This window comes from Pezoporus wallicus, unplaced genomic scaffold, assembly GCF_028554395.1.
Source record: "Pezoporus wallicus isolate ANWC-B61680 ecotype Strahan unplaced genomic scaffold, APGP_CSIRO_Pwel_v1 contig_5069, whole genome shotgun sequence".
Classification (NCBI taxonomy): domain Eukaryota; kingdom Metazoa; phylum Chordata; class Aves; order Psittaciformes; family Psittacidae; genus Pezoporus; species Pezoporus wallicus.
In genome coordinates, this window is record NW_026642361.1 from 7,308,826 (window position 1) to 7,335,358 (window position 26,533).

General features: G+C 39.9%; 1 protein-coding gene across 1 annotated transcript in view; it reads left to right on the forward strand.

Moving 5' to 3' along the window:
• The window catches only part of PTPRR (protein tyrosine phosphatase receptor type R), a 152,095-nt gene that overhangs the window by 14,562 nt on the left and 111,000 nt on the right, over positions 1-26,533 (forward strand). The window contains 1 exon segment of the mRNA XM_057429459.1: positions 420-724. Coding sequence (XP_057285442.1) covers positions 420-724 — 305 coding nt within the window.

Below are 26,533 nucleotides of genomic sequence, written 5' to 3' on the forward strand. Positions count from 1 at the left end.
GGGAGACATGGTTTAGTGTGAGGTGTCCCTGCCCATGGCAGGGGGTTGGAACTAGATGATCTTAAGGTCCTTTCCAACCCTAATGATTCTATGATTCTGATTCTATGATACTAAAGTTGGACTTGCCTCAGCATGTGTTCTGTGCTCTTGTGCATAATTTTTGAAATGTAAACCTGTCTGGAAGTATAAATAACATTAAAAGCCTTGTAAAAATGAGTTTAATAATGTAGTATACTTCACATACTTAGTAGACATTCTGTAGTGTCGTGTGTGTAGCGTTGTGTGATTTTAAGGAAATTCTTGTGTTCCACAAACATTCTTTCAAAATCTTTCAGAATCTAAGGATTTCATCAGATTTCCAGTGCCATCTACCAGATAGCCAGGAGAGACATTCTAAACTTATTCTTCTCTTTCTACAGGCTGCATTTCTGGAGACAATGACCACTTTTTGGCAATTCATCAGCAAAAGAGTGGAAAACCTGTATTTATTTATCAACATGTGCAGAGTGTGGAGAAAAGTCTGGATACAGACAATTATAAGAATTCCAAACAAAATTTCCATTCTTCTTCCCACACCAAAATAAGCAAGTTGCACCCTGCAATAATTGTTAAATCAGCCTTGCCCAGACCTGCCTACGACCCATCCCTCAACCTGTTAGCTATGACTGGTCAAGATTTGAAAGTGGAAAATCTTCCTGTTCCTGCAACAAATGTGATAGTTGTGGTAAGTGCCTTTTCCTGGGTTCTGCAGGTTTTTTTGGTGAATAAATATGCATGTAGATAAATATTGACAGATTTTTACTGTGGGGTATCCAAAGTTCATATTCCATTGCCTGGCTGAACATCTAAATCTAAATAACCATTGCTCATCTTGAATCTCTTCACTTTGCATTCATATAGCTTCACTGTGATCAACAAGCAATATGATGAACCAGTGCAGAGCATAGCCTCTCTGCAGGCAAAGAATTTACCTTTGCTTCAAGTGCCATTAATCTTCTTGTCTTGATTGATGTTTGCACTGCTTTTGCTGGATGGGTTTTAAACTTACTCTGCATAGGGCACAAGAAGATGTACTTTAGAGTACAATTCTACAGAGGCAGGGAGATCTTACAAGGCTGGCTGTCGTGGTTTAAGTCCAGCCAGCAACTAAGTACCACTCACTCACTCTCCTTTACCTGATGGGACGGGGAGGAGAACTGTAAAAAGGTAAAACCTGTGGGTTGAGTTAAGAACAGATTAATAGCTGAAATGAAGTAAAACATAACAATGATGATGATGAAGAAGAAAAGGGATACAACAAAAAGAGGGAGAGGAATAAAACTCAAGAAACACAAGTTATGCACAGTACAATTGCTCACAACCTGCTGAGCAATTCCCAGCCCATCCTGAAGTAGCCATCAGTCCATCCCAAGCAACTGCCCCCCAGTATATATACTGAGCATGATGTGCTGTGGTATGCAATACTCCTTTGGCTAGTTTGGGTCTGTCTCTGCTCCCTCCTGGCTTCTTGTGCCCCTCATCACTGGCAGAGCATGAGAGACTGAAAAGTCCTTGACTTAGGGTAAGCATGACTTATCAACAGCTAAAACATTGATGTGTTATCAGCATTATACTAAATCCAAAACGCAGCACTGTACTGGCTATTAGGAATAAAATAACTCTATCCCAGCCAAAGCCAGGACACTGACACAAAGGTTTCAGTCACTTCTATTTCTCCAGTAAATCCATTGTTATGCTTACATAGCTGTTTGAAAAAGACAGTTTTGTGAAAAGAATATGTTTTTGTTGGCGTAAGCCATATGCACTACTTCTGGGACATATGGACTGGGACCCTCTCATTCAGTTAACTGTTTGTATGATCTTTCCCTTTCTCAAAAAAGTGATGACAATGCTCCCTCCTGCAGTGGAGGGCATAGTGGTAGAACTGGCATACTGGTGCCACCCTGCTGCATCCTCACCTTCATGCCAGTGGAGCAGCATACTGTCATTAGAGCTGTCCTCTGTGGAGTGCATATCACAGTCTGCATAAGTTCTACACAGACTCTGCTCTGCTTCACCATGGTGCATAGGTAGCCCGCTTGATTATGGAGAAGAGCATTGGGCTCATTCTTCTGTTTCCTGGAGGGAAGAACAACCATTCATATCACACACTCTATTAAGGTGAACTAATAAAGATTAAACTGAAACAATGTGACTAATTACAGTCAGCAGCTATTGCCTAATTCTGTAAATTACAGAAAATGCTAGATTAAAACAGAATGGCCTTTACAAACAAGGAAAGAAGATACAACACTAGGGTATCTTAGTGCACAGAGTGTTTTAGAATCATGTACAAGTTCCTCGTTTGGTACCTCTACATATCTGCCCTCATGAATGTACCAAATGCAGTAGAGGCTAGTGACACAGAAAAGAATGATGAGAAAAAGGGTAGTGATCTTTAGTCTAACGTTAAAGTTTTTAACAGTTAACAAATACCATCAGGGAGCTAGGCTCAAAAAGCTGGGCTCTGAACTTCTTGTATTGCACATGAACAAAACCTCCTAATTGAGATTGGATGGCTAGCATAGTTAGTGGACTAGATTCAGTGGTATGTAAGTGTTCATATCAGACCAATATAAGGTCCTGACAGCTTTGCTTCACTGGGGACTTGTCAACTGTACAGAATCCCAATACTGAATAGAGGAGGAGATGCCAAGCAAGCTGGGTATGTCTATGCCTCAAGCTAGCCTAAGCCAGCACAGCCAGCTTCATAGTAAAAGTACCTGTCTCTTTTTTCCACAGCAAGTATTACTTCACCTCCTGTGAAGGTGAAACCCCTTTCTATTAGTGCAAGGAATGATGTTACCTATGGCCTGTTACTTTAGTAGAGTCTTGCACACTTATAGAGACCCACAGTCTTCGACTTGGAAAAATCCTGCAGAGTATTCTGGGGCCATCCTGATTTTAACTGACCAGCTCTGTGCCTGCATTAAAAGCTAAATGAGGCAGATTTTCAATTGGCAGTCACATAAAAAAAAATAATCTATTAAATCTACATTAAGTTCTCATTAAGTGACCTCAGTCTGAAGCTTTGCTGCTGCATTTCTGTGATGGAGCTCCTGCTCTGAAGCCTTCTGTTCAGGCTGAGAACCATATGTGCTTCAAGGGGGGCATAACAGTATGAGCTAATCATGACATGAAAGTTGTTTGTTGCTTGGGATCTTCAGCAATCTCTGGACATGTTGAAGGACAGTGGTTTTGGTTTGGTTTTAATTCATCTTTTCAGAAAAAGCCTTTGGGGAAGCATATGTTTTAAAGCTGAGGTGTTGAGAGTCACACAGCTCATTGGACTGATTTTGAAGGTGCCTTTCTCCAAAGGGCAGCTGTCCCACAGCAGGGTAGTTGCCACAGTCCAAGCACAGCCCTGCTCCTTCCAGGTCTCTGCACTTAAGGCTTTGTTTCTCCCTCTTGAATGCCATCTGAAGTAGATTGTAATGCTAATGTCATTGCCAAGGGATTCTGTTTTGTTTTGAATGCACATATTGCTCCCTCTTTGTTTCGAATTAGCACTTAATGCTTGTGCTGATTTTTGGTTTTTATCATACAGAGCAAGTGGCAACATTTGTTGTTTTGCCCTGGCTGACCCTTTTTGTTCCAGCCTTTAGCAATGTTGTTGGTTGCTCAACTTGAAAAGGCAATTGCTAGTGTTAATGCTTCCTGTAATCCAGTTACATGACTAGTGCACATCGTGATTTAGTATGAAAGCCAGCAAAGGGGGTTATTATTTAAAATAAATCAACGCTGTTGTGGCTTTGCAGAGGGGATGAAACTGAATTCAATCTAATTTCAGTGACTTGAGGTCCATTTTCATGATGGAGATGGAAAGGCAGGGTGAATGGATGCCTAATGTAGAACTATTACAAGGTTACATTTTGTGCTAAGGACTAGACCCTCTGACAAGCAAAATGTTGTCAATGCACAGCGGAGTACTGCGGAGCCAAGAATTCTACAGGTATTGTGTCAAAAACTGGTGTTTCGTGACTCTGTCATTACAGAATGCATGTTAAGAAGTAATTTTACTGAACCTGGGGAAATTGTACTGCTTGCTTGCCTAAGAGGAAGAGGAGGGATTTATTTCCTGGGACTGTATTTTATACAGCTGAATGCTTTCCATCACATTACCGAGTATCAAGTGCCTGTTGGGTTTTTGTGTGTGTGTTCAGTGCACATTGTTTGTTGAGGGCAGTGAGGACAATCCAGAGCTCTTAGTAGCATTTTGGCTGTTCTATAAATGTCTTAGTGCTTACCCATATGTTCTGTTTAGCTGTCTCCCTAAATGACATAAAACCAACTCATCTGAAAATTGCTTGGTTAACATATGGAATTACAAAGTCTTTTGTAATACTTTAGAGTTTTCTGTTTGTATGGGTTTATTTTAGTTCTCAGAAACTATGCACTTATCGAACATATTCGAGTTAGTAGTGAAATGAATACATACTCTAAATGTTTCTTTGTGTTTATTCCAAGTCTTTCCAATACTGAATGTGAGCATTACCAAGGTCAAGGCAGTACATGGAAAGTAGAAATAGTCTGTGGATAACCACTTATGATTAAAGTTGTTGCTGTCTAACACACTTGTTAAAAACCCAAACGCACATACATTCGTACATATATATCGACAGGGCTGAACTTGGGAGAAAAGCAGAAAGACTTGTCGTAAAGGTTACAGCTCAGAATAGGTCTAAAGTATCACCTCGTGGAGGTGCTAAAGCATCATCCCTTGTAACTGAGTATAGTTTGGTCTGTCCAAAGCCTCTCTCAGGCACACAGGTGTGTTATACTAAGATTGGACAAAACTCCACAGATGCTTTTTTCAATTGTATCCTGTGAAGTGTTTCAAAAATGTATCCTGTGAAGTATTTCAGAAATGTATATATTGCTCAATATATCAAGATTTTCCCTTTCACACCTCACTATTGCTATATATCTTCTTATACATGTGAAACCACTGAACTGCTTTTACAGTTATGTCAAATTCATCATGCAAGTGCTGCTATATCCTCTTGTCTAACTTTGCTCATACTACATAGTCAGAGAAGATACCTCTTTCACTTGCTTATTGACATGAACTTACACATCTATAGAACCATAGAATAGTTATGGTTGAAAAGGACCTTAAGATCACCAAGTTTCCACCCCCCGCCATGGACAGGGACACCTCACACTAAACGATGTCACCCAAGGCTTCGTCCAACCTGGCCTTGAACACCGCCAGGGATGGAGCATTCACAACTTCTGTGGGCAACCCATTCCAGTGCCTCACCACCCTAACAGGAAAGAATTTCCTCCTTATATCCAATCTAAACTTCCCCTGTTTAAGCTTTAAACCATTACCCCTTGTCCTGTCACTACAGTCCCTAATGAAGAGTCCCTCCCCAGCATCCCTGTAGCCCCCCTTCAGATACTGGAAGGCTGCTATGAGGTCTCCACGCAGGCTTCTCTTCTCCAGGCTAAACAGCCCCAACTTCCTCAGCCTGTCTTCATGTGGGAGGTGCTCCGGTCCCCTGATCATCCTCGTGGCCCTCCTCTGGACTTGTTCCAACAGTTCCATGTCCTTTTTATGTTGAGGACACCAGAACTGCACACAATACTCCAGGTGAGGTCTCACAAGAGCAGAGTAGAGGGGCAGGATCACCTCCTTTGACCTGTGAGAGTGAGGCTTTTCCTACCTGTCTATGGAGTGCTTCATCCCACATGACACCCTTTTCTCTAAATTGGAGAGACATCAATTTGATGAATGGATCACTCGGTGGATAAAGATCTGCCTGGATGGCCGCACGCAGAGAGTTGTGGTCAATGGCTCAACGTCCGGCTGGAGACCAGTAACGAGTGGTGTCCCTCAGGGATCGGTGTTGGGACCGGCCTTGTTTAACATCTTTGTCAGTGACATGGACAGTGGGATTGAGTGCAAGTTTGCCGATGACACCAAGCTGTGTGGTTCAGTTGATACGCTGGAGGGAAGGAATGCCATCCAGAGGGACCTTGACACGCTTGTGAGGTGGGCTGATGCCAACCTCATGAAGTTTAACCATGCCAAGTGCAAGGTCCTACACCTGGGTCGGAGCAATCCCAGGCACAGCTACAGGTTGGGCAGAGAAGAGATTCAGAGCAGCCCTGCGGAGAAGGACTTGGGGGTGCTGGTCGGTGAGAAAATGAACATGAGCTGGCTTCAGGGTGCGCGTGCAGCCCAGAAAGCCAACCGTATCCTGGGCTGCATCAAAAGGAGCGTGACCAGCCGGTCAAAGGAGGTGATCCTGCCCCTCTACTCTGCTCTTGTGAGACCTCACCTGGAGTATTGTGTGCAGTTCTGGTGTCCTCAACATGAAAAGGACATGGAACTGTTGGAACAAGTCCAGAGGAGGGCTACGAGGATGATCAGGGGACTGGAGCACCTCCCGTATGAAGATAGGCTGAGAAAGTTGGGGCTGTTCAGGCTGGAGAAGAGAAGGCTGAGTGGAGACCTCATAGCAGCCTTCCAGTATCTGAAGGAGGGCTATAGGGATGCTGGGGAGGGACTCTTCATTAGGGACTGTAGTGATAGGACAAGGGGTAACGGGTTAAAACTTAAACAGGGGAGATTTAGGTTGGATATAAGAAGGAAATTCTTTCCTGTAAGGGTGATGAGACACTGGAATAGGTTGCCCAAGGAAGTTGTGAATGCTCCATCCCTCGCAGTGTTCAAGGCCAGGTTGGGCGAAGCCTTGGGAGACATGGTTTAGTGTGAGGTGTCCCTGTCCATGGCAGGGGGTTGGAACTAGATGATCTTAAGGTCCTTTCCAACCCTAACTATTCTATGATTCTATGACAGTGTCGAACACTTTACACAAGTCCAGGTAGATGACATCAACTGCTCTACCCCTGTCCATCAGTTCTTTGGCCCCATCATAGAAGGCCACCAAATTGGTCAGGCAGGATTTCCCCTTAGTGAAGCCATGCTGGCTGTCACCAAGCACCTTGTTGTTTTTCATGTGCCTTAGCATGCCTTCCAGGAGAATCTGCTCCAAGATTTTGCCAGGCACAGAGGTGAGACTGACTGGTCTGTAATTCCCTGGGTCATCCGTTTTCTTCTTCTTGAAAATGGGGATTATATTTCCCTTTTTCCAGTTGTTGGGAACTTCACCTGACTGCCATGATTTTTGAAATATGATGGACTTATGATATATATGATATATGTTTATTCCTCCATCACTTTTGCATTTCCTGATTCATCAGGTTTAATTACCAGTGTCAAGGCCCAGGAGTTGACTACCTTATTTGTTCTTATATTTTATTTCATTATTCCCACCACTTATTTTTCTGCTGGAAACGACCATTTTTGTAGATCTTTGTACGTTTTCTGAAGCCATGGCTTCCACATGGAATATCATCTCTAGGTTCTTCTAGTAACACCTAGGATGTCCTACTCTCTTCTCCTTAATGTATCCACTCGAGACTTTTGATGCTTCTTTTTAAACATCAGCCAAACAAAGGGAACCAGACTACAAAATATTTTGTCTTCTGAACATCGAATTTGCCTCTTCTTCCTGGCTTTGCTGGAATGCCATAGCTAGAACTGTATGAGGAGAACTTTATAAAAAGCTGGGGGCATCCAATCCTTCCAGTCATTTTCAGTCCTCTGAGTCAAAGCGTCTACCTACCTGCCTGTGATCTTTCTTTGTACCAGAACATAAATGGCCTTCTGAGAATCCCAGGAAGAGAAGATGCTCTGATAAGGTTTTTTACTATTAATCTGTTCCACATTTCCCCATCTGTCCACTCCACTAAGTGACTGTTTTTTCGTAATTTCTTACTGATGTTGAATACCTTGCCTTGATAAAAGATGAAGTCTCTTCCTGTTTCCAGTTCTCTTTCTTAGGAACTCTTCTGATTTCAAATACTGTGGCAGCCTTTGCTGGCACAGCATCTGCCCACTAAGGCCATAGTGAACAATCTGTGAAGTTACATTTAAATGTTTCTGGCTCAGTCAAAAAATCATTCTTCTTCTGGGAGGGAAAGAAGGGAAGAGGAATGGATAAGGCTGGGGATGTCCTTAAAACGGAACAAGCAGGGTTTCTGAAGGAAGTGGTTTGTTATTGCTTGTGTTTTGTCTACCTTCCATCATGTGTTGTGTGTTATGTAATGCTACAGTTATTTTGGAAGCTATTCAAAATGGTAGTTCTATCTTCTTACTACACCCTGTACAGTAATGTCCTAATTTGCACTGGTATAGATGTAGATGTACTTATATGTAGTTCTATCTATAGCTATATGTAGTTATACTATATTATATTAATAGAAATGGCTAAGTAGCTGCTTTTTGAATACTGCATGAACCTGGGTTCTCAGCCTTGAGTCTGTCAGATTGCAATTCCAAAGGCCATTTACTTTGTGGCCACAGAAAGACCACACACAGCTTGGTGCTGTGACTTTGACCTCTGTATCCTACTCCTCCCATTCACCCTGATCTCACTCCCTTTGTAGGTCTTGTGAAGAGGTGGTTAAAATACTTTTGAAAGTATATTCAGCACAAAATGGTGTGAGAATAAGGCAAAAAAATATGAGTGAGGAGAACAAGTAGTCCACAAGGTAGCAAGTCAACCAGAGCTGGGGCAAACAGCCGAGGCAAGTCTATGAAACGTAACAAAAAGTCAGATGTCACTTTTTGTCACTTAACATCTGTTATTGCCAGCCTAAGAGAGGGGTTGGCACTGGGTCAGGCAGAGGAGGCATAAATAGAAAACCATGTCAATGCAGTGACTTTTCAAAGGAGACTTCTGAGAAGTTAGATCTCAAACCCCAATAAGGTATCAACTGCGTCCCTCTTCTTTTCTAGGTCATGTGTTTGTCTGATGCTTGGAATTACAGAGGAAAAGTACCATGCTGATAGACAGTGAAATTTTAAGACCTTATTATAATTAAAGTGCTGAATTACTGACAAGCTCTAAATGTTAGTCACACATTACAGCTGTGGGCAGTATCAGTCAGTACCCTTAGTGTGATTGTTACAGTCACTGTTGTGTCCCTTTGCAGTATGACCCTGAACATAAGGTCTTCATGGTATTTGGCTTCTAAACTTGTCCACCTTCTAATAAGGGATTGATATTCACCGTTACCTGAGTCCTTTCTGAAGTAATTATATTAGGCATAACGTATCTGCAGTGAGCCTTGCAAGCAAACCTAGTAGCCTGCAGCTCTGTCATTCTGGATTTTGTTTGCACAAAGAAATCTAGAGTCTGCATTAGTTGGCCTCGTTTGCTTTCTGCTTCCTTCTGTGCACTTCAGTGGGGATAATTGCATGCTGAACCATTATCACGGTATTGTGTTTGCTGTCAGTCTTTGTGGAAAACAGGAAAGATTGCATTAGGCTGTAACATGCACTAAAACCTCCTTAAGGCACTTTTTTGTCATCTGACTTGCAAAATGCCAGAAGAATGTTAGTGGGATATTCTGCAAACCAGTGTTTTAATTGATTAGTCTACTGCTGGCAACTTCGGGGTTATTTTCAGTAACATCCAGTGGGATCCTAAACTTGCACAAAAGCTGCCCGTATCTGTCACAAATTGCCCAGATCACAAAGGTTTCCTTTTCCTGCATTTTTTGTTTTTAGTGAAGAGAAGATAATTCTCTAAGTCATTTAGTTTTCTTCATAAAGTGCAGTTTAAATTAAAACTGGATTTCAGGAGCAGGTATATGTTCTTAAGCTAAAGTTTGGTATTTCAGTGACAGCATTGTGCAGTTCATCTGTAAGAAGGTGTCAGCTGTTCCATACTTCTTTCAGCTGTATATTCCTATATACAAGTAGATACTTGTGTGTAGCAGAACAGAATCTGTCTGTTTTTCCATTCTTCAAATTGTTTGGTTTGGTCCAGAGTACCACTTATCTCATACGCACAGATGAAATAATTTGTTTGACCCAAAACCCATAATTTCAGCCAACTTTTGGAGAAATTTTAAAAAAGTGTTTATCTTGAGCTGATCCAGTACAAATTTCTTGTATGTGTTTTGATTTGGTCTCCAAAATGGAAAAACAAACAAACAAACCACCCTGCTGTCTCCTTTTTACTCACATGGCCCAATTTATTCCTATGATTTAAACAGATTTCTCTACCATTTCTTTGCTATGCCGTACTGAATTCCAGGAGAAAAGGTGCAGAGATTTAGACAACAGTGGATTTTCCATCCCTGCACTTTGTGTGTTTCAGCATTTAGCTTTGGAGATCGCCTTGCACTCCTTACCAAATGGAACTGCACTGACTACATTGCCCCAAACAGTACAGACAGGTTGGTTTGAGAGATTGCCATACTGCTGTCAATATCCTGTTTCCCTTTTACAAGCAAACTGAAACCTATTAGTACCTAAAATTGACTAAGGAAGGAGAAAATTTCCTGGTATGCAGAGTTCCAGGTGCCATCACTGGAGTAAAACGTGCTTGATATCCAAAATGATAAATAAACAAAATGACTCCGGGTTCTGAGACCCAGCAATAAACAAATTAGGGACTACTTCCTGCAATAGATCTATGTATTGTGTTGATATTGTTCAGGAATAAAGACTGAACAAGCACTTTTTCTTCTTTCTTTTTAATTCTGTTAGCACTCTGGAAGAGCTGTCTTTGTGAAAAACCCAAGTGCCCTACAGTAACATTTAAAAGGCAGATAAAGGCCACTCAGATAAAAAGACAGCAAGACAGCATGTGTTTCCTTATCAGTCAGTGTTTTGTTGGATCTGGCAGTTCAGCCTCTGGAATAATCCTTTTGGTTCTTTACTTTTGACATTGCTGTTAGGAAAAGTGACAGCTTCTATGAAGTTCCTCAGTAGATGGTTCATAATGTGTTCTTGTATGTAACCCCGTAAATATTAAGCCTTATAAAAATGGTTTTTGAAAAAGAAAAAAATCGATATCATTGATATATCAGTATGTCATATTTTTAAAACCAAGTGACCTTTTGAATCAGACAAACATTATTTGTGAGCAGAAGATGATCTTTTGAACACACTTGTAAAAATGCTTCCTAGATCAATTACTGCATTTTGGCATCTCTTTTGCAAAAAATAAATATTGGATTCTGAAATGAAATGCACAGGTTGAGAGCATATTGGAGTTTGAAAGTGATCACATAAGGTGTCAACTAAATGATGTTTTTTTCAGTTATCTTGGTATTGAAATGATTCATGGAAAGGGGAATAACCCAGAGAGGTAAGCAGAGTGTTACAAAGTCTTTGTTCTATTGCTAAAAGCATTTAAGTAATGTTTGGCTGTCCTTGCTTTGAAGGTCAGTCATAGCTGAGGTTTGTAATGGAGCTAATTCTTATTTGACTCTGCACCACAACAAACTGGTGGAAAATACTTTCAGTGTGTGCAGTGCTTTGAATCAAATACATGGTAGAAGCATCATGAAAAATGCGGGTGTGGGAGATTACAGCAAGGCTGCTAATATAATAGCATTGAATACTGTAGGAAAGTGGTTATAGAATCACAGAATGGTTTGGGTTGGAAGGAACCAACCAAGGGTTGGAAGGTTGGATCATCTAGTTCCAACTCCCATTCTGTGGGCAGGGACACTGCCCCGTCCAGACTGGCCTTGAACACTGCCAGGGGTGGGGCAGCCACAGCTTCTCTGGGCAACCTGTGCCAGCACCTCAGCACCCTCATAGTGATTAATATATATCCTTATATCTAATCTAAATGTGCCTTCTTCCAGTTTAAAGCCATCCCCCTTGTTTTATCCCTGGATGCCCTTGTTAAATGTCCTTCCCCAGATTTCTTGTAGGCCCCCTTTACCTACTGGGAGGCTGCTCTAAGGTCTCCCTGGAGCCTTCTCTTCTCCAGGCTGAGTAACTCCAACTCTCTCAGCTTGTCTTCATGTTGACTGCATATGTTATATTTATGTTTATTTAAACATGAAACAGATTACATTTCAGTCTTTATTAGCTGTTGGAGAATAACAGTGTAATGTCTGCATTGTACAGATTTGGCTGAGGATGCACATTCTCCTTAGGAATGGTCATTGTGTAATAAACTGTAACAGAAATCTACGACAATATCAATAAAGATTTTTATATTTACAATATGCTAAAGTAAATTCTGCTTGATTTACACAATATTATTGATAGAATTTAATTTAATTTTTTCCCCATTTTCCTGATTTTTTTTTTTTTTGGAATTAGAGGTTATCTTTTTACTGGTAATAATTGTACAAGTAATCTTGTTTTCTTTTTGAAAGCACACTGAAAGAAATAAAGATCACTTCTGTTACAGTCCTGTTGTGTTCTGGCAACACAGCTTTCTGCTCTCTTTAGCAAATTTGTTGCGGGTATGCTTTCTTTGTGCAACACATAATGTATTGTCTAATTAAGAACATGGCTCTGGAGGCTAACCTTTACAAATAGACATGATATTTCAATTTTGTGTAATGAAAATTACTTTGTGTTAACAGTTTAATTTCAGGTACTGTACCATGTAGCTCTATAGTAGTGCAGTTCTATAGTCAGAGCTGACAGGTCATTAAAACACAAAAGTTTTCAGTTGGTAGAAGAATGAACTTTAATACTGCACTCTTAGAGCCTTTGCATTCTTCAGGCAAAGTAAAGCTGAAACAGCATAGAAATTATATTCATTGTCTTAAGATGATGAAAAAAAAAGCATGAAGTAGACATTGTCCCCAAAACCCCTCTCATCGACTTTCTCTGGCATGATTGTACAGGATGCTGGTCCTCTGCCTAATTAGCCACAGTAAAAGTGTATATAGGCAGTAGAAGTTAACTTGGAAATTAAAAATATTCCTTTTCTTCCATTCTTTTCTGTTTAAACTATAGGTACACTATTTAAAGACCTCTCTACTTTGTCTATTGCCTGCTGTGATATAAACTTTGTTTTAAGAATTTCTAAATTGACCCTGGTAGAAGTACTCTGTTAAAAGGCTCACTGGGGCAGGGGGAGAGAAGGTCATTGTTAGCTTTAGGAGCACCTCTCTGGCATGCTGCATACATACTTTTGTGGCTGGAACAAGAGACTGTTGACTGGAGTTGGGAGAACAAGGAAACAAGACCACCCAGATAATGAAATAGCAAGAAAGCCATTGAATTTTGACCAAGAAAATAATAAAAAAAAACCCACAGCCACTGACCCCTTTAGAAATAGGTAATAGGGCAATAATTAAATAAATGGGTAATTTGAAATCCATATGCTAAATCAAAAATTTGATTGTAGCTTTAATTTTTAAATATGCTTCCTACAAATATGCCTGAAAGTGGATATAACCTTTAATGAAATAACTGTGATGTGAGGGTTTCAGTAATGAATGAATTATAAAACCATATGGATGCATTAAGTAGAATAATAAATGTACCATCTATACACAGAAGTAGGACACCATAAATTATTTATGATGTCCCTTCTCATCAGTTCTTGGCTCTTTGAGTCCTAATTGAAAGCCAGGGTAGCTGGATATTAGAAAAACTAGATTTGTTAGTCAGATAACAGACAACTTTCATTAAAGCATTAATTAATTTTAGAAGGCTGAGGGCCTGATACATTAAAAACACTTGCAGAGCAGTGCTACGTTAGTCATGCTTTTTTCTATTTTAATTACTCTCTTCCTCTGGTCAATGAAAGTTATTCATGTTCTGCTTTAACTTGCTCAACAAGCATGATGGGATACTATTGTGCTTATAGAATTAATTATTGTCATGCCCAAACGATTCCAAATGCTTCAAATGGCTGCATGGTACAGTAACAAAAGTAAGATGGATATTCGTATGCTTACTGTAGAGTGTTCTTGTTTCCTCTTTCAAAGTCGGAGATTTAGCAGACCTGTGTTGGGCAGTTTGTTCTATGCACAGTCCTTTATGCCAGTAGAGATGAGAACACTGGAGAAAATACCTTCTTCCATTTTTTATTTTTTTTTCACTTTTCTTGTATTTAAGCATACTAATTTAAACTCTTTTTGTCACTTTCAATAGCTTCCTCCTTGGAATCTAATCTCATTAAGTAGCTGACCAAAATAAACATTGTGCATCACTCTTCTAAACTCAGAGCACAACATGTGTTCTGAAATTAATGTAAGACTTAAGCTACAAGGTTACTCTTCCAAAGAGGTACATATCTATGCCAAAATGATCAGAGTTGTTTTAATAAACTACTTAAGGAAAATTTTTAACAAATAACTGGATTTACAGTATTTGTTCTAAAAATATTAAAGATTCAGTCTGACAATAATATTCAGTATGAATAGCACATATTTATGGTGGTGATCAATATGCCTAGAAAAGGTAGAGATTGGCAGCTTATTTTGAAGGATATTTAATTCTGTGCAGATGTTGAGTAGGATGTTTTTATAATTAATTCTCCATTATTCAAAGTGGGGGACTAAAGGATATTGTAGATTATGAAATAAAAAACCAAACCACGCTGACAGTGCAGTGTAACAATGTAACATAGTAAGGTCATGATATAGGTGTATCGGGCACAGATTTAGCTCACACCTATCTGGGCTTGCTAGCCAAAGCCTAGCATCATAGAGCTGTCTAGCTCTAACAAAAAGTCCCTTAGATTCCCAGTGCCAGCAAATGTGTTCCAGAACATGAGGAGCATCAATATCAGTTCTGAGTTACAGTATCCTGACTCTGAGCTACTATTGCTTAAGGGCAGCTTTGATGGTTCCACATTCATGTGCTATTAAACTCAGATCCAAGGGCAACTGAGCACTGACTGTATTTCTGCACTAAGGTACGTATTTCTAGGCCAGACTCAGATATTCCCAACTACCCAGTCAAACCTGTTCTTTTATTCTCATGTAATTGATCCTTCTTCTATAATGCTACCAGTTTGTTTGGCTGGCCAGCCAGGTGTGCTCAGTGCTTGGCAGTGCTTTCTCTTGGCCCACATCAAACTCACTTTTGGTTTCTACCATTATATTTCAGTGGACTGTAAAACTGGTTTAGCTTTACAGCTGTAGGCTTTCCTAGGGGCTAGACAAAATTTCCTTGTATGTCCTGTTTGACTTTTGGGCTGCAGGCTGACCAGTCCTCATCTGTTTTGAGCACAGACATATAAATTCTTTTCATTAAAGGCAAGAGATTTTAAACAAAGAATCCAGTGATTTTGGCATGCTGCATATTCATCTCTTTTGATCAATCACTGAAGAAATTAAATACTTCAGAAAAACAGATCTGCTACTTGAAAGGACTGTTCAGTCACTGTGGCCTCATTAATGTCTTGTGTGTTGCCAGTCCCAGTGAGCCCAGCCTTTGCCAAACACAGTTGTACAAGTTTGGCAAAGGCTTCTAGCATTCCTTTGCCTTAATGTTGTTATAACCCTCTCCATCCATTGCTCTATTGCTATTGATCTTTGCTCTCTTGGCCGTGTAACTACTATCATAGTTTCTTCAGTTGTAATAGAAAGGCATTGACTATAATCTTTGGCTCCAATGCATAGTAATTTATTTTCTTGGCTTCTCTACTACTCCACATATAAGCTACATCTTTGCTCTCTTAAATCTTATTCTGCCTGGAGGCTGACTGACTGTGCCTCTATCTTTGGCTTTCTTTTCCCCCCCCCTTGTCTCTAATTGTGGACTTCTTTCAAAATTACTTTGAGGCTGATGCAATACAAAAATACCTTCACTTACATATCACATCAGCTGCCAACTAGCTCACTAACAGCTTATTAGTTATGGAGTGGATCACTCATTCTCTGTAACAGTCAAGCTGTTCAGGAAGCTGATCAAGAACCACTGAAATGAAGTTTTCCGAGTCAAAAACTCAAGGCAGAGATAGCCCAAAAGCTAAGTTCCTTTTTAAGGAATTTTGAGGTAAACTGTTGAGGTTAAAGAAAAGTTTAACTGGGATAAAATGGAACTATTTAGATCCTTTAATTGTGAGGTAAGGAGGAAATGAGAGTCATGCATCACAGAATGGACAAGATCCCACAGCTCAAGGCATAGACCTAGAATGGATGCTCGGGTTCCAGTGCCTTTTTTGCCGCATCCTGGTAGGAGCCAAGAGTCTCAGGGAGAAAATAACTAAATCATCCAAGTCAGGTTACTTGGTGTCTTTGTTTACATTTTAGGATAGACCTGAGACAGGCTCATGCAGGGGTTGTTTTCTGTGCACTTATTGGTCTTGCTTTTGTTATGTTCCAGAAGTTCCAGAAGGCCAAGTCACTTTTAGACACTTTTCTTTCTGGATCAATTTTTATGTAGTTACTTGGACTGAGTGGAATCTGTGGTGTTGGTGGAAAAAGATTTGTCTGGAAGTCTAGTCATTCAATTAATCATGTGACATGTGGAGGACAAAGCAAGGATTCTTACAGATCAGGGACTTGAGCTGAAGTCTCCCATAGCCAGTATAAAGCTCTAACCACAGATCTGTTGCTTATTCTGAAGTAAATTGATCTTCTTCAGGTCTTCAGCAGGTTACCTCTTAGTGACATGATCAGCAATATATTATTTCTCGGGAGTATAACGCTCATAATTTTGAGAAGAAATTCTGGGGACAGGAGCTGGAGAAAGAAGCTAATAGATGTTCTTTTGCTAACAGCTAGTGCAAAATCAGGTGGTAGTGTATCGAGTCTCAACAAAAAGATTATCCTGGTAAGGTTATACTGAGTTCCTCATATAACCTAGATAGCAGGAAATTTCTGCATCCTTGCTAGAGAAAAAAGTTGAAGGAAACAATATGAAGTAAAAATGCAAAGTGCTTCTGTACAAGGAGATGAGGCCACATGCAATGCATATGTTTTATATGGTAAAGTGGGAAGGCAGAAGTTTGTTTTCACAGGCAGCATCAGACAGGTTATATAAACAGAAAGGAATGAATAAAGCTTCAGTTTGGTGCATATAGCACGTTATTCTGCCTTTGGAAATATTACTTAATAGCCATGGAAAACTTTTAAAAATTCTCCGTGTATAATTGGGAGTCGTTTAGTTAAAGTCATAATGTCAACTAGGCAATCATTTTAGCCAAACTTGCGCTACATTACTTCTGCATTGTTCATTCTTTCCTGAATTATATTTTCTACTGGGACTTACAGCCTAATAGTACTGATGTGAACCAATGTGAAACTTATAAGCATAAGAGTCCTAACTGCTTGTATTATGTTGTCCAGTATAAAAGTTGTATTTATCTCCATTCAACCAGGCATATAATATATTCAACATCATTGATTCAGAAGAACACTGCCAATTTTCATACATCCTGCCTTATTTTTCATAGTTTTCTGTTTTGGCTAACAATTTGGTGATTACCATGCAGAATTCTCTATCCTTTTTTATCCTTCTCTTTCATTCCTGTAATGAGTTTGTTTGTAATGGTTTCTTCCCCCACGATACCTAGTCTGTAATGCATGCTTAAGACATGTCTCACCATCCATTCAAAATTCCCTGATGATTTTGTTCTTTCATCTACTCCCTCTCTGATTCTGTGTCTGCAAGTCATATACATCCTTTAATCCTTTCCTCATCCAACCCTTGTCTTGTTTTGTTTTTTTTTTTTAAGATGTGTTTTGGTTTCAGGCTATAATAGGGCAAATATCTAATCTTACTGAAAGTCTTTCATAATAAATTCAAACTTGGAAAAGAATTTTAAATACCAAATTCCTTTTCCTTGATCATGCCCACATACAGCTGCTGGAAGTGAAACTTTACTTTCCTCTTTGAGTGCCGCATTGGTCTTCTGCATACTACTCACCCTTTTTCTCACACCTTCTCATTCTTCTCATGCTCTAATGTTCTACCTTCCTTTCTGTGTCTCTTCTGTGCTATCTCTTACCCCAGGCTACTACCAGTGCCTTGGCTTGCCTTTGCTTTTTTAGTCACCTTCACCTTTGTCTTTCTTTTCCCCTTTCTCTTTTGCTCCTTGTAGCATCAAGCCATTTTACTGTTCTCTCTCTCCGTTTCTGCATATTTCTTAGCCCACGCTTCTCTTTGGTTCCCTTGATAGTCTTCCCCTCTGCTGTGCACAGTTCTTTTCACCCTGGGACCTTCTGTTACCAGTTTTCTGACAATGTTGTGGATGTGCAGACACTTTCTTGAGCTATAATGTGCATCTTCTCACCATATATTGTGACAGTATGGCAGGTGTTCTTAACTCCAGTTTTAGTTGTATGTTTTGGCCTGGGTTTCTTATTCTTTCTCATTTATTTTGTTTTATTCATGGCACGTAACTGCTTTGGTTCACTGTGAATAAGCCTATTTGCTTATTTGCTTGTGTCACGCCAGGAAAAACCAACTTGGAGAGTATCCCTGCTGTTGGTATAGGGTTTTCTTACTCCTGAAATGCTTCCTGGACTTCTGGAGTCTAGGTGCTGTGGGGGTTATTGTGAAGCATATGCATGTGTGTACTTACTGACCTGAAATTAAATCATGATATAAGCGATTTCTGAAAATCCCATTTAAACTCATGACCAAAATATACTTTGAAGTCCAAGATTAAAATTTGCTACTTTTTGGTAAAATATTATAGGAAAAAAAATTCTTACTGTGATAAGGTTCACATTTGCCATGTGAGAGGTGACTAAAGAAAAGATTGTTTGTTTAAAAGCAATAAAAATGTTATCTCAGCTGAAATAAATATTAATTTAAAATGAATGTATTATAAGGTGTACATGTCAAAGGTCACTTAGCAATATAAAAGCATGCAGGATTCCTGAAGTGTGGGTCATTTCATAGGTTGAAATTGCACTCTGTGGATCTTTAGAGGAAAATCCCTCATGAAAAAAGGTAGAAAAATACCAACTAACAATGTTGTCCACCAGATGTCCCTGTACTCATAGGTGGTAATGAACAATATCCATTCAACTGTCTAATTGCTTTTATTAAAGGCAATTGACACACAGTGTATGTATTTCCTAAGTCTCAGTTAACCACTGTGTAATAAGATCATGAATAAATACCAATTACATTAACAGTGTTTGAGAGCTGTAGTTATGAAAATAAATTACAGGAATTCAGTGTTAAGTTTCTACTTGGCATCTTGGTTTTGTCTGCTTTTCCTTCTCTTGGAAAACAGTCTATCTTTATCATGCATTGCACGATAGAAGTGATAAATATTGATCTCTTATATTTGTAATTTATATATGTAAATATAATTAGTCATAGAAATATTACTAATCAATATGCTCTTATCTACCTAGGTATAAAAGACTCTAAGTTGCTTGAACTGATAGAACTACTGAGTTGAAGGAATGTGGCTTTTGTGGAGAGTTCTTTTGACTTTGGTAGCTATTGGAGCAGACTCTAGTCATGGTACTCACATTCATGCAGGGTGTTTTGTTTCTGTCAGCTGCTCCCTTAACTTACCATGCAGCATGCTCCAGCCAAATTGTTGGCTCTCAGCTGTCCATGCATGTGTAGGGGCTACAGCAGGAAGGTGAACTATTTCTTCTCGAGTGGAGACTTAGGCTACTGCCCTCAAATCTGTAGATAACCTGACCATACCCACAGTGGGACCTAGGCAGATCTGCGGACATGTGTGCTCTTGAGCATCATGACTGATTCAAAGACACAACCTGACTTTTTAACGATACCACAATACAGGCAGGACACCTTGTCCTCCTTCTCCCTGGGATGAGTAAGCTGCCAGAAGAGCATCAGATTTCCTGCTGAAAGGCTCTGTCATGATTTAGAGATCTCATCCCGGGCATTCGCTCTGGCAGGTATACATTGATGGCTAGCCTTGGAGATAGCAAGGTGGCAGGCCACTCCGTTACAGGATCCATGTCCAAGCCTTCCTTTTGTTTTCTGTGTCAGTGTCACCATGACATAGGCCAGGTTGGTGATGTGCAGTCCTGGTAAGCTCTGTGGACCTTCCCCACCTGTGTGCTATTGTGTATCTTGGCAGCTAGTACACATGGCCAAGGCCCAGATAACCACAGGAGCTGCCTGGCCTCCTACCACATCTCTGCAGAGGGGCTGGCACTGCTGACATCTAGCACGCTTAGGTACAGACATCCATTGGCAGGGAGCAGCACTTTGGCTTGGAATGGCCTCCATTAAGGTACAAAGGAGGTGCATCTCTTAGGAAAGGCTATGTGCCTAGTGTGCCAATGGCTGCCCTATATAATTTTTCCTCTCCTTTTTGCTACAAGGAGCTGGTGGATAATGGCAGGACTCAAAGAGTGCTTTTTGGGTAGGATTGTGTGGGAAGGGCACAAGACATTTATGTTAGCATGGCTGGGGACAGGCACTCAGTGTACCCGAGCACTCGCTGCAATGTGGGCATACCTAAGCTGGTCTAAGGTGTTGTCATGGTTTCTGTTGTATTTCAGTGTGTTTGCGGATGTGTCTATACATATGCATATGCATGTGACTTTCCTGCTTGGTGAGGAGTTATGTAAGTTTTGATACTAGATACATAGATTGATTCATCAGTAGGAATTCTGTCTTAATAAGGAGACTGCCTTCTGGTGTCTAAGCACTGTAAGCTTGATTAAGTAAGAGGAAATCAGTGGGAGCCAAAGGAGGCAGGAAGGGAGTCAGAAATAACAAATTTCTTAACTAATTTGGAGAAAAATAAGCCACTCCTGAAAGCAGCAGACATCCTTATTTTGGTGGATGTGCTAAGAGTCTGCCTTTCCTAAATTAAGGTATCAACTAGCATTTTATATTTCTTATATAAAGATATAAAAATATATCTTCTATTTATGTGTATTTTTGCCTATGTATTTCAAAATAGCATATTGCATGTAAAGTTAAGTGTTTTCTTTTGACTTTTTAGTTCTGTTTCCACACGGCATTATTTTATCTCAAGAACAGCTATTAAACAAAATAATAACAGAAAATGTTTACTGCCATAGCTCAGTAAAGAAGGCATGAAAGGCTGTTCCTAGTCTGAGTAGTAGAAAATGCTGCTCAGATTTTCAAACCCATAGACTAATAGAAAAGTAATTGATTTTTTCTTAATCTTTTTTTCCCTCCTAAACATATTTAGTTTTATTGAAGTATTTTCAGTTTGTGATATACCATGGTAGTAATGTAAAGAAACTTTAAGGAAAAAGTTTTAGTGGAAGTAAAAGGTTTTACATACATTTTAGCCCAACAGAGTGAACTAAATTTATTTCAGTCCACTGAGCTAACTATATAACTTAATCCTGTTATTTCATCTGCAGTTTCACGGATTATCTCTAGCTCTTTAATCTCATAAAGTACCATGTTTATTAAACAGCTTGCTTGTGTTGGGGAAAGGCTTTGGCTGAAAGAGAGGCAACAGAATTCTTTGAACACCTTTCTTAACTTGAAGGTGGGAATGTAGACCACCTACTGAAAAGGCAGTGATAAAGTCTGATTATGTAAGTGCTTGTAATTTTCAATAGCTTTTATGCTTGCCCTAGAAGGAATGGTATAAAATAGTCAAAGGTTTAATAAACAACTTGTGAATTAGCTCTGTTTTAGCAGTATGTTGCTAATACTAGAATAACAGTGTTCTTTTCTATAGTTACTTGAAATGCTCATTACATCTTATGCTTTTAATGAGCTAAATTTCAGTTTACAGGCTAATGTAGCTCTGATTAATTCTACAAGGATGGTAGTTATGAAATATTACAATACTTGTGTTAATCTGTAAAGGGTAAATCATACAAACATGATTAAGTTTTGCTCAGCAATGGCCTTTTCTTATAAAATTGCTTCCATAACACTCTTTTTAGAGGAGTTAAAATCCTCTTACTGAGACTTCTTAGAATTCCGTTTACTGACAGTGAGTGTAACACCTGCCTTTAAGCTGGTGGAGCTTTATAGGGAGAGTTGACAGTGGATTTTTGAAGTGAGGGGGAAAACAGAGGCTTTAGAGGAATTGTTTTAAATAACTATTAACCATATACATTTGGTTAACTGTGGGTTTTGCGCTTTTGTAAAGTCAAAACATGGCTAGAGAAAATGTGGAACAATTCAGCAACTCTGTTGCCTGTATGATGTCTTTACAATGTAAAAAAGGTCTTGGGTAATATATGTACTATTATTTCTTTAATGCTTTTCTTTCACGCTTAGTGTACCTCCATGCCTCTATGTTTTTCTGTTAGCTTGGTGTCGATTACACTGTAGGTGTGTGAAAAATACCTGTGCATACTTTGGGCCCATAGGTGTTTTTGTCCCATGGTCTAGCCACATCTAGTTTGTGTCTCTGGGGATCAGTACAAACGCTGGAGCATCTATTTTCCTGTGTCTTACTGAGGGGAATGAGCTGAAGGTCCCATCCTACAGACACTTGCTCAAACTGAAAGTGCCTTAGAAAAATAGCTGCACAGGTCATGGTATTGTATTCATTTCTACTTTGATGATAGTAGAAAAGGCTCAAGTTCACTGGTAGTTTCTGCCTAGATGGGTCTGAGATCTCAGTGCATAGGAAAATTAAAGCTACAGGCCAGCAGTGAGCACAGCATCGCAGTGCAGGAAATGAACAAGGAACATAGAAGGGACTGGAGGAGATGTCTTTTTATATGTTGTCATTTTGAGTCCTGTGAATATGACCATGTGTCGTCTTAAAGCTCTCAGATATCCATGAGCATAGACAGCTGCATCTTTATTGTTTTGAATAGCCACTGGGATCGTATCTGTGGTTCTAGAATACCTTTCTGATACCTACAGTACTTGCTGTTGGTCACTGTGACACTGAGCTCTGCCTGAAAGCCCCCTGACAGACTCTTCAGACCACTTGAGCCACCCAGAATGCACCTATCCTTCATTTCTTGTCTGGTCCTTTCTTTCTTCCTAGGAGGGCTAATAGCATCATGGTATGCTTCTTTGAGGACAAACCTAACGCCTGATTTTCAGTGACCTGATCTGTTTACATTTGGCTTGATTCATCAACGACAAACAATATTAAGTCTATTAAATATCATCCTGGTATTTTAGAGCATTTGTGCATAAGTTTTGCAAACCAGTGCTGGAAGGTTGTTTACACAATGTAAAAGGCAATTCCCCTAACTTAGCATGTTAGTTATTACAACATTTGGATTGCAGTCCAGGATACATGAAATATATTCAGAAGGGCAAAGATCCAGAAAAAACCTTTCCTTCAGCAATGTAGTTCAAATGAACAAAATGTTCCTGGTTCCTTAATTGCTTTTCTTTCTGTGACTTGCCATGTCACATAATAACATATAATAAAAGTGCATCTGTCTAATCTCGTAGCACTCATTCAAGCAGAACTCCCACATTTTAACCTCTTCCTTTTGTTTGTTTTCCTCTCACTACGATAATAAAGGTGAAATACCTGTGACAGAAATGATACCAGAGAGAGTGGCACGTGGGAGAACAGTAGTTTACTTGGATAACCATGGCTTTGTCTCACAGCTTGTTTGATTCAGTTTTGGGAAAGAGGTTGGCAGAAGAACAGTCTTCTGAGAGGGTCAGAGCTCTGCCCTGGAGCCTTTGGAGCAGGACACCTTCCCGACACACATTTCCTCTGATTACAAACATTAATCTGCTCAGATATTCTTATGTTCAAGAAACTCCACACTCTTACACATTTTAGCCAAGCACCTCAATATTTTCAGCCTCTATAAGAACCATTCTCATGAGCATCTGCTTGTTGGCTTGATCACACATAGTCCCCTTAGAATCCAGAATAGCAAATGAGGACTCATCTACCCCATACAATGAGGTAGATGTAAATGAGCCAGATCAGGTATTGGAAGCAGTGTGGCCATCATCGCATAGTAGCCATGGTTAATTTGTGAGTTTCAGAAAATTATTTGTGTTTCTCTACATTGCACCTCAAAATGCTGTGACTCATCAGGTGGTATCTGTGGACATTTGATGCACAGGAAGGGACCATGTGCCCATTAATACCTCTTCTGGTCCTTCAGCATGAGTGTGAATGGTGCCACCAAGTGTCCTCTAAGATGCAAGATCGTAAAATAGTTAGCAAAATAAAGCCCCTGTCATAAGCAGGATATCAAATTTGGTGATATATATATATATACATACATATGTATGCTAAATAATGTATGGTTTTTAATAATCATGAATAAGAGGAAAATTCATTCTTAATTCTCTGAAGCGTATTAAACATTAAAAGATGGAACAAAATTATGTTCAGGAACTTCAGGATAAAATGAGGTACTTACTGCAAGAATTTGCTTTATTGCTTATAAATTAAAAATGAGTACTTTTTGTATGTGTTTGGTTATAATTTTCAAAGAAAGTATTGCTAATTGTTAGTAACTAAGTAAAAACCACCAAATACTGGTATGATTAAATATTTACTGGATAAAAACCAGGGAACAGAATCCATAACTTGCCTCCTTCTGTGCTAAAGCAGTCACTAAATTGCAGTCACAGTCACATTTGTTCTTCATCTCTTCCCTCCAAAATCTGGACCTCTTATCCATTGAAGTGTCTTTAAAACAGTGGATGAAGAATGCTGGAAGTCCTAGAGTAACCTCAGGCTTGTTAGACAACAATCATTGTTGAGGAGTTTGGCTTGAAGTCTCCTTGTAAAAGGGAGAATATTGGACCCACATCATTTTTGCTTTGGATTACATCCCTAATACTTAAATTACTAGAAAGAAAGAGTAAGGGTACAGTAACTCCTATACTGTACTGGGTGTAGAAACAGGCTAAGCATAAACAGGCAAGCAGAGTCCTCCTCCACAGCTCTGGGTATGAATCATTCTGATGGAGGATAGGATTTAAACCACATCTTTGTCCACAGTAATCTTAATCTGGTCACCAGCTCCAGCACAGATTAGATGCGTCATCATGGCTTGACTTCACGAATGAAGATTTGGGAAGAGCTTTACCCACACTTACTACAAGCGCGCTGATGACTAAAAAGGCCAATGTGAGATAGGCAAATCAGGTTGCAAAAAGCACAGTGAAAGGTCTCCTTGGATGGTATAGATGGAATGCAATTCTTTCTACGTTGTCTTTTCTCCTCAAGACTAATTCTGTGTGAGTTCTCAAAGCAGTGAACGGCATTATACATGCTGTGTCTCCAAGTCTCCCGATTGGAGGCCAAGGTGGACCACTGATGGTAGTCAGTATGGCCAAAGCTAAGGTATTGTTTCAGGGAGTCCTTATATCTCTTCTTTGGGGCACGTCTCTTGCAGCAACCAGTGGCAAATTCACCATAAAACACGATCTTAGGGAGGCGTTGATCCTTCATCCTAGAGACGTGCCCTGCCCAGCACAGCTGCAATTTCATCAATATGGCCTCGATACTGGTGACCCCTGCCTGTTCAAGGACAGTAACATTTGACACATAGTCAGTCCAATGGATGTTTAGAATTGTACAGGGGCAGCGCTGATGAAAGCGTTCCAGGAGTCGCAGGTGATGGCGGTAGACAACACATGATTCAGACCCATATAAAAGAGTAGACAGTACAATGGCTCTATAGACACTAATCTTTGTACTTCTCTTCAGGTGTTTATTGCACCAGACTCTTTTATGGAGTTTTCTGAAGGCTCTATATGCCTTTGCTATTCTGTTGTCTGTCTCTTTGTCAATCGTGGCATCCGAGGAAATAATGCTTCCCAGATAGCTGAACTGCTGAACTGACTGAAGCTCTGACTCGCCAATGGTAATGTGGGGATGATGATAATCTTCTTGTGGTGCAGGTTGATAGAGAACTACTGTCTTCTTCAAGCTGACTTCCAGGCCAAAAAGCTCAGCCGCCTCCACAAAGCAAGATGTTAAACGCTGCAGAGCTGCTTCTGTGTGGGCAACAAGGGCAGCATCGTCAGCAAAAAGCAGTTCACGGACAAGATGATTTAGGGTCTAAGTGTGGGCCTTCAGTCACCTTAGTTTGGATAGGCTACCATCAGTGCGGTATTGAATATAAATGCTGTTTTGTTCATTGAGGTCTACCATAGCCCTTTGGAGCATCATGCTGAAGAAGATTGTGAATAAAGTTGGTGTGAGAATGCAACCTTGTTTCACACCATTGGTTATTGGGAAGGGCTTGCTGATCCTCATGTAACAATAATCATTTTGAGGAACTTGGGGGGACAACCTAATCGTTCCAAGCTCACAGTGTTAAAAGCTTTGGTGAGGTCAACGAAAGCCACATAGAGCCCCTTATTCTGTTCTCTACACTTTTCTTGCAGTGTCTGAGAACAAATACCATGTCTGTGGTACTTCTATTAGCTCTAAAACCACACTGACTTTCAGGTAGAAGTTCTTTTGTGATAGCGGGTACTAATGTGTTCAATAGTATTCTTGCAAGAATTCTTCCAGCAATGGGGAGCAGAGTTATACCTCGGTAGCTTGAGCAGTCTGACTTTACACCTTTTTTCTTATACAGAGTGATGATGATTGCATCATGAAAACCTGATGGTAATTTACCTTGTTCCCAACAGTGCACAACTAGCTCATGAAATTTAGCATGAAGTGCTTGGCCTCCGTGCTTCCAGATTTCAGGTGGGATTCCATCGACCCCAGCTGCCTTGCCAGTTTTCACCTGCTGTATAGCCTTAAGAGTCTCTCCCATGGTAGGGGCTAGATCCAATTCATTTTTCACTGGATTTTGTAAAATGTGCTGGATTCCTTCACCTTGGACTACACGGTTAGCACTA